At 38.2% G+C, this 9,100-nt stretch overlaps 1 protein-coding gene and 1 non-coding gene across 3 annotated transcripts in view; both read left to right on the forward strand.

The window, feature by feature from the left end:
- Positions 1–765, forward strand: part of mta3 (metastasis associated 1 family, member 3) — a 29,655-nt gene extending 28,890 nt beyond the window's left edge. The window contains exon 19 of one of the 2 annotated variants that reach the window (XM_016676619.1): positions 488–765. In XM_016676619.1, coding sequence (XP_016532105.1) covers positions 488–659 — 172 coding nt within the window. In that variant the 3' untranslated portion in view covers positions 660–765. The remainder of the gene's footprint in view (positions 1–487) is intronic. The other variant, XM_007562428.2, reaches the window with a different exon arrangement.
- A 3,443-nt stretch (positions 766–4,208) lies between these two features.
- Positions 4,209–4,302, forward strand: trnai-uau (transfer RNA isoleucine (anticodon UAU)). The gene is made up of 2 exons: positions 4,209–4,246; positions 4,267–4,302. It is a non-coding gene; the product is annotated as a tRNA-Ile (tRNA).
- Positions 4,303–9,100: the final 4,798 nt, after the last annotated feature.

The raw sequence follows: 9,100 nt of genomic DNA on the forward strand, positions 1-9,100 counted from the left end.
TCCATCCATCCATCCATCCATCCATCCATCCATCCATCTTCAATAAGCTGTAATATTATTTAAAAGTTAATTTATTCCAGTGACTCATTTTACCAAAGAAAACACATTTTATAGTCTTCTCACATAGATTGATGTTTTCAAACTTGTATTTCTGTTAATTATGATGATTTTCCACTTAAGGTTTATGAAAACAACACATTTAAGATCAGATTAATAAAAATATGTTTAATACAGAAAAGTAACCTTAATAAAAAGTATGTTTAATACATATTCTCAAAAGGTACTTTTAGTCTGACAAACAAGCCTCATTCTAATTTATTGAATGTGACTACGTATAGATGAAGACAGTAAAAAAAATAAAAAGAAGAAGAAGAAGAAGAAGAAGCTTAAAACATGTAAATATCTGTGGCTGATTATTTTTACATTTCAACAGTATTTTTTAACTCTTCCTCCTGCCTGATACCTCCTGTCGTCTCCTCCCATCCAGGAGGGCGCGACGGCTGCTGTCCCGCTCCCAGCTGAGGCACGCCTGTCGACAGCCCTGCGAGCAAATCACCCTGCGCAGGGTCTCCCACGGACCCCCGCAGGGGCTTGTCCTGGCCCCTCCACACCCACACCCCAGCTTGAGGATGCGGGGCCCCATCGTCATCCACGATTGATCAGTCAAACTTCGGACTCTCAGACCTCCACGCTGCGCCTGCACACCTGTTCTCTGAATACATCCTCGGTTCTTTGGAAGCTAAAAATGCGGTTTTAACCCAACAACACGATTAAACACGCTGTTTGGCAACAGAGGGATGCGTTGATGAGCCTTGATGCAATAGAAACACAAGCCTGACTGATAACTGCTTCCTGTCTTTGACTCTCTTAGGAATTTGCTCCTACGTATTCACGCAGGCGCCTGTCAATAAATTAGAAACGTCACGGAAAAGTTCATTTAAGACAATAATTTGTTGGTTGATATACAGCTCTGGAAAAAGAAATTAGAGCCCACTGCACTGAACCCCATTAAAAAACTCATTGTTATTCCACCAAATAATGATTTCTGAACTCTTCCTGAGTTAAAACATTAGTATTGTTGTTTCTAAATTAACATAAACTTATTTTCTTTGCATTATTTGAGGTCTGAAAGCTCTGTGTCTCTTTTGGGATTTTTAATTTTTTTAATTTTTTTACCATTTCTAATATTCTGCAAATAATTACTAAATTTGTGTTGGAATTTCAGAGACATGTTGTCAATAGTTCATAAAGTAAAAGAAGAATGTTAATTTTTCTCAAACACATACCTATAAAAACTGAAATCAGAGAGGCTGGTCTCTAAATGTTTTCCACTGCTGTATATTTAATAGATTCAATATGCACACAATGAGAATTTTAAAGCATTTGTTCCTGTTCATATTTAGGATTTTGGCTTTTTCACCTTCCACTCAACTTTTAGATTATATGCTTGACCAGATGTGGTTTTGAAGATTGTATTCTCTCATTAAGTGTGAATTTTTTCAAAAATTATACCAAAATGTTATGTTATCATTTAAAACAGCTGACTCTTTGTTAGCTAGACCCTCTGAAGCTGGCTGTTCAGAGCATTATTTCCAAGCATTTTAATGGAAAGTTGAGTGGAAGGAAAAACTATAATAGCTGAAATCCATAGTCATTAAAATTCACATAAATAATTGCTTGAAATATATTTCTGTGCACAATTAATCTGTGATATGACTTACTTTTGAGTCCATTTATTACAATGAATGACTTTTTGATGATGTTTTGGTTTATTGAGATGCATCTGTGTGCTGTATATGAGTGCATGTGAGTGCGTGACTGAGAGCGTGTTTATCCCAGTGACATAAGGGAATCTGTGTGCTGTTCCTAATGGCTGGACATAGCGACACGACTCTGTGCGATCTTTTGTTTTCATGGTGAATTCTTGTGAAGTTTCATCAGCTTGTATAAAGTTATTTTAGGACTGGGGAGTGGGAGAGTAGATAAAGATGGGGTGGAACGGGATTTCATGGGGGTTGTCTTTTAAAAAAAGGACCAATGTTCAGAGCTGACATTGAAAAAAAAGAAACTGCACTACGCTGAGTTTGGAACAGCTTTTCAGAACCTGCTGCTTTAAACTGGTTAACATGGGGTTGCGGCGTTATGGAACAGTCAAAGTAAATCCACTGAAGCATTGCTGGCATCAGCCTCTCACAGAAACCAGTGTATAATAATTTGTATATCTCATTACAAAACTGTAACTTCTTCACATCCAATTTCTAACATGGATACTGAAGCACCTCATTTGCATAAAAATAGGGCATGGACGTGTCACACTGACCCAGAAGGCTGCAACTTTCAGTGCCTCGCAAAAGTAATCAAACCCCTTGAACAGTTTTCACCATTTGTCATGTTAATATCACTAACTTTAATATACTTCATTTGGATTTTATATTATAAACCAACACAAAGTGGTACACCACCATGTGTCCATATGGTGTGTTAGTTTTGATATCCTCTGACTTTTTTCCCTCCTGATCTCTGCAGCTCCTCTGCTTATCTGATTAGTGCTCTCAAATACACGTGTATTGAATACAGAATTCAAATACACGCCACACTTTTCAGCTACACAAATTAGAAACCCAACCCTTCCTCTTCACAATCCTGCATTACTTTGTGTTGGTCAAAACACATTAAAAGTTTCCTGTCGTGTCGTGACAACACGTGGAAAACTTCAACGCGTTTCAATACTTTTGCAAGTCAACAAACCTGCAACTTTCAGAGGCAGAAAAATATGTGCAGCTTTATCAGGAGCTCTGCTTTTTTTCCTTTCCTACAAGCAAACAGTCAGGTTTTACTCTGTTGCAGCGTTGCCTCCTGAAGTTGCCCGTCCAGCCTTCAGGTGTGTCTATTCTGAGTTTTGAAACTGGCATGTCTTCGACCGACGGGTCACATGGTTTCTTCTCCTTCATTCAGAATGTTTCTGTTAGTGTTTCCTGTCTGTCATGTGTTGAATTATGAATATGCTGAGAATAATAAAAAGGGGGGGAAAAAACACAATGCTGCCAGGTTTTGTGTCCATTTCCTGAGTCACCATGACATCCTAGCCCGTCTGCCAGCCAGCTACTCCACATCTCACACTCCGTCTTTGTTGCTGCTCTCCAGGGGAAGTGACAGATCGGAGAGATGAAGGGAGGCTTGATGCATACTGCAGCCTGTCTGTGTGTGATTGGACGTTGTAAAAATGCCCCCACAAAATATGGCAATTTGACACAGCGATGAAGAAGGCGACGTGTTCTCCGAATACAAATAATGCTTTTGCTTGCAGCCTGCCCAGAGCTGCCTCAGTCTCTGCAGGATCCTGTACATGCATACAAAGTGTGCCTGCACACTTTTTGTGATGTTGACTTTGTTCTCCATTTTCAGCTTTGAAACAATACACCAAGTGTTTAAATCTGTACACACAGATGGAGTATGTGCAGCAATTTCAAATATACAAATCAGCAGTGACACAATACTCTGAGCAAAAAAAATTTTTTTAATAAATGTAATTGAAACATTTGTTTTTTTTAATTGATCAAAGTGTTAAAGCTTCTAATTGTGCTCAAGTAATACTAACATGAAAGCATTAATGAAAATAAATAACATATTTTGATACATTTTTGGTTAATATATGTTTGTTCTTCATTCAGTGAAGTTACTCAGCAGAAATTTTGCTCAAGTAACGTGCTAATATTGCTCAAGTAAAAGTAAAAAGCATGGTACAGTAAAAATGCTCCTAAAAGTTATTTTTTTTTTTTTCAAGGAAATATAACTGAGTTATTATAACTTATTACTACACACCTCTGACCAGAGTGTGTCGATAAGAAATATGCTAAAGAAGATCTCTGAAGAATGTTTACATTTTGTAGAAAGAATGAAAAAAAATGCACAAACAGAGTAAAGGATATTAACATGAAGCTCATTTCCAATCAAAACTAGCGGACAGAAACGTTTTTTTTTTCCCGGTTTTAGTTTTCATTTTCGAGCTGGTACTTGAAGGCAGCAGCAGAGTCAGCTGCGAGAAAACCCCACTGAACTGTGTGACCATCCGGAACCCCCAACCTTATATGGTCTGTGTTGCCAACCCGAGACAACTGATGAGAAAATAAAGCTACAGAAGGACACACGTATGTCGCGTGAGGTCAGGAATTATTCTTAAAGCCAATTTCCGGCCGGTGACGACGGAAGTTCCAGTGGCGCAATCGGTTAGCGCGCGGTACTTATATGACAGTATGCAGCAAAGCAATGCCGAGGTTGTGAGTTCGAGCCTCACCTGGAGCAGAGTTTTTAACCTTAGTTCTCCCAGGTAACGTGAACTCATCAGGAGCCAATGATGAAGTTAAATGACACTCATGGAACTTTAATAAGCGAGTATTAACATTTTCCATTAATAATTAAATACACAGACATGTAACATGAGCCTATAATTAATAAAATACATTCATAATCATGTCCAAACATTTTTAATTTATGATATTTGAAGTTCTTCTTCAAATATCACCGAAATTTGAACCTGAAACCTAAAATATTGTATAGTTATTTATAGCTACTGATGTAGAAAACAATCTTGAGAACTAACAGCAACCTTTTTATGTTTTACTGCAATCAATAAAGTGATATAATTTATTTATAGTTTATTTTATTTGACAAAGTGAAAGTATCTGGGAAGTGGAAAGGAAATCATATTTGGTTTTATTTTGTTTTATTTTTTTACACATAAAAAGTGTGACATATCTCTGTATTCAGACCTCTTTTATCTTCCACAAAACCTATTTAGAAGCCCTCTTATAGGTGGAAAAAAAGTCAGCTTGTATGTAATTTGTCATTAATGGCTGTTACTGACAACAGAGGGTTGATAAAGAACATTAGCCAACAAATACATCATAAAGATCAAGAAACACAGCAGACAGGTCAGAAATAAATCTATGGACAAGTATAATGCAGATTGTAAGCTTTCTAAATATAGAGAACTGTTCAATCCACCATCTGAAAATGATGGATTGAACTGAAAAATGTTCACCTAAACATTTTGACTTAAATGTAAAATACTAGAAAAACTAAAGCATCACCTAACCCTTAACACACCATAAAAATGATGGTGGCAGTAAGATTGGACCTATCCTGGAAGAAAACTCATTGGTGAAAAAGACAAGAAAAAGAGCCAAGAGTTATAGTAGAATGGTTTAAATTAAAGTATATTTGTGTTCCAGAGTGGCCCAGTCAAAGCCCAGACTATTGAGACATATGCTAAAACACCTCCTAATCTTTCTGGCTTGTAGGTGGGCGTGTTGTAAGAAAAGAAAACAATGAAACATCATGACAGTCAGTCGTTCTCCATCTATATCTGAGGTCTGCAACCTGTGGCTCTTGTGACCTCCCATGGTGGTTCTTAAAACCTAAAATATTAATAAAATTAAAATTCTTTAAAGAAGACAACGCTTTAGGGATTTCTCAAAAATGATCAATTTTTATTCTCTCAAAAGTTGATGTAACATTTGCTGCTCTAAACAGGCTTTAATTGGCTGGAGTGCGGGTCAAAATGGCTCCTTGAATGTGAAGGTAGCAGCCCCACCGGCTCAGTAGCACCCCCTGCTGATCATCTGTTGGAACTGCTACTTAGAAATTAAACCAGTTGACCACCACTAGAGGGCGATGTAGCTCCATCTAAAGCTTCCCTGCGGTAGACGGAACAAAACCATGTAAACCTAAAAATCAACACTTAGAATCAAACTGCACAAGTTTCCACAAACTCACTTAATCAGATTTATTGATATTAATTCAATTAGAGTTTCTTTTTTCTTCAATATAACACACATGGACTTTCTCCAAAGAATCCCAAATCTTTGAGGACTGCTCACTTTTTTTTTTTGCCACATCCTGTAAATCTAACTAACCAAAGACACTACCAATCATTTTAATCTTCCTTAAAGGCGTTCTTTCATTTAACCTCTCATGCCCGTCAGCTGCTAAGCACACATCCGTGTCTGTAAGCCCCTGCAAAGCTGGGAATGAACAAGCAGAAGATTGCAGTAATGATGTGACCCAGTTGTCCTGGGTGCAGAAAATGAGAGTGCAGATCAGGGCCTGGTACGTCCCTCTCCTTCCGGCCTGAGACACAATCACAGGCCGGGCATTTAGCAGCAGGGTGGGTGTGCTGTGGTGTGTTTAAGCTCACCCAGATTCATGTAAGCATCAGATTTTATGTGTGTGTGCTACTTGTTGGTGTTCTGGATTAGATTTACCAGTGTGTGTGTGTGTTTTTTTTTTTTTTAATTTAATCTCCTTAGCCGCCTCTTTAAGAAGCCCCCCCCCCCCTTCCCCCGCCCATTGCCCCAACCAGATCCTGAAAGGTCACCAGGTGGTTGAACAATCACACAGCACACACCCCTAACGGTGGGCTCAGCGGGCCACTTTACTCAATGAGAAGCTCGGTAATTGGAGCGGCGTAAGCATCTGTGGAAATACGTTTGTGTGTCTGGGATTGAAAAAGGGGGACAAAAGACAGAGAGTTTAATATTTGGGATAAGCTGCGATTGAACATCCTGAGATCAGAGCCGGAATGATCAAATTCTGCCAGTGATAATCCCTCATCTTGGAAAATTAAATACCACTCTCCTCTGCTCACACACACATAAACCCGCTCAAGGTCTTTATCTAACATGTGTCTCATAACCCCGACTCATTCCTCAGGGAGCTGTTCTGATATCTGATGAGTTTTTCATTAATAAGGCACAAGTCTAATCCTGAGGGAGAAGCACAAAATGACAACGGATAAGCCCCGCTTTGGCCACACAACACAGTTTTACTCAGGGGCTATTACAAAACATCTTTATACATGCACTCATATTATAACTTAATCTGCGCAACCCAGTTTTATTCAGTCCAGGATGTATTTCTGCAAGTTGCTCGCAATAATAAAATGTATGTGATCTTTAAGTTCTGGATATTCTCGGGGATACAGACCATCTCACAGGAGGCTGAAGGCATGAGTTCATCTGCTTGTGTTGTCTAATCTGAAATAAAACTCTCACTTAAAATCAGCTTCATACATTAGTGTTATAATGCAGCACATGATTTATTTCAACCGTTCTTTTTAACAACAAAAAACTTTGTCAAGACAAGCTTTACATGAAAAAAAAAAAAACATAACACAAAGAAGCATTACTTTGCAGTGGCGAAATAAAGAGAAGCAATAAAAAAGTTGTAATCCAGACAAGCTTCAAATCAAAGCTTCAAACAAACAGGTTTTTAGCCTTGATTTAAAGATACCAAGTGTTTTGGCAGTTTCCTGGAAGTTTTTTCCAGATTAGAAGAGAATAAAAACTCAATAGAACCAGGAGACCTGAGTATTTTAAGCTATTTAGGAATTTATAGTCTATTCTCTGAACTGCATGGAGCCAGTGTGAGGACTTTAAAACTGGGCCAATGTGCTCAATTTGTCTAGTTTGAGTGAGAACGCGAGTTTCCTTTGTAACTAAAGATAAACCCATGGATGAGTTTCTCTACCTGGGAAATTAGTCCTTTAATTCTGGAAATGTTCTTCAGGTGATAGAAGGTCAACTTCAGGTCTGAGTCCATCACTACACCAGACTTCTGGCCTGACCTAAAATAACTGAAGCTGTGTGCTGACTCCTCTTTAGGTCCAAAGGTTGTAACTTCAGTTTTGTTTCTGTTTAGCATAAGAAAGTTATAGCAATTTGTTCTATACATCTACTTAACGTTTGATTTGGTTCATAGTCACCTGATGACATCGTAATGTTGCATAATTCGTCTGCATAAGTAAGGTATCTCTTATTATTTATTGTAATTTGAGCTACCAGAAGCATGTAGATTTTAAATAGAAGGGGCCCCAGGATAGAACCATGGGGAACCTCACATGTGACTTTCTGTCCACTCTGATGAAAAGTTACCTATTGAGACAAAGAAGTCCTGTTCTTTAAATAAAACTCAGACTAGACCTGATTACAGCTACATTCCAGATTCAACAACACACACCAAAAAAGACATCTTGATAATCTCCAAGACTTTTAGGAAAATATTCTGTTAACCGATGAGACAAAAAGGGACTTTTTGAAAGGTTTGATGTCCTCTTACATTTGCAGCAAAACTGGCAGCATTCAGGAAAAGAACATACTGGCTAAATGTGATGGTCTGAGGCTTGTGCTTCTTAATAACCTGACTTGCTGTTATGGATGTATCCGTAAATATTTACTCTCCAGGAGAAAATCTTGAAGAAAAATGCCCCCCTAATCAGTTTGTGACCAGCAAGTTCGCCTCTGAGTGGCTTAAAAACAGTTTTCCCGGTGGTCTACTCAAACTACGGCGTTAAATCCGATTAACATCGCCTGGCATGACTTTACACAGTCCCTTCAAGCTTGAAAACCCTCCAATGTCGCTGAATTAAAAATAATTCTGAAAAGAAAAGTGGGCAAATATGCAAACAACTCAGTCAAGTAATCAGTTGTGGCGTCAACTGTGACATGAGTTATTACGCTTAGGGGCAATTCCTTTTTCACCAGGTTTTAATATTTTATTTATGTGTATTGTTTTGCATTAGTAATATTATAGATATAAATAAATGTGAAAAGCACATTATACAAACCGGAACAAACATGGATTTAATTATTACTTACTACAGATTCTTTAAAACACATTTTGTGGTTTAACCATTACCACTGGTGGAGGGAGACTCACTTTCAAACCTCTTATACAATCCATGCTGCATTTAAGTGATCGGACGCTAGTTATTTACTTCAGGACGGGGAGTTTTTCTAAAACAACTTTCAAGCTTAAAAAACAATCGAATGTTTCTCTAAAACGCCTGTGGTGTGTTACATACATGTTTTCGTTTATGACCAACATCATGAGGTTAATCGACTTCGGCCTCGAAGTAGAAAGCTACTGTTTAAAGGTTTACTCCGCCCCTTCAGAGATCCTCCGGCGTACGCACGAAAATGTTACGAGCGCATCCCACATTTCAATCACACACAAGAAGTTTGTAATAGACCAATGAAAATGTGAAATAGCGAGGGGTAGAACTAACTGACACAAGATTCAGCCAATTAAACGTTGTTTTGCC

The sequence above is a fragment of the Poecilia formosa genome, unplaced genomic scaffold (genome assembly GCF_000485575.1).
Source record: "Poecilia formosa unplaced genomic scaffold, Poecilia_formosa-5.1.2 Scaffold136, whole genome shotgun sequence".
NCBI classification, from domain to species: Eukaryota; Metazoa; Chordata; class Actinopteri; order Cyprinodontiformes; family Poeciliidae; genus Poecilia; species Poecilia formosa.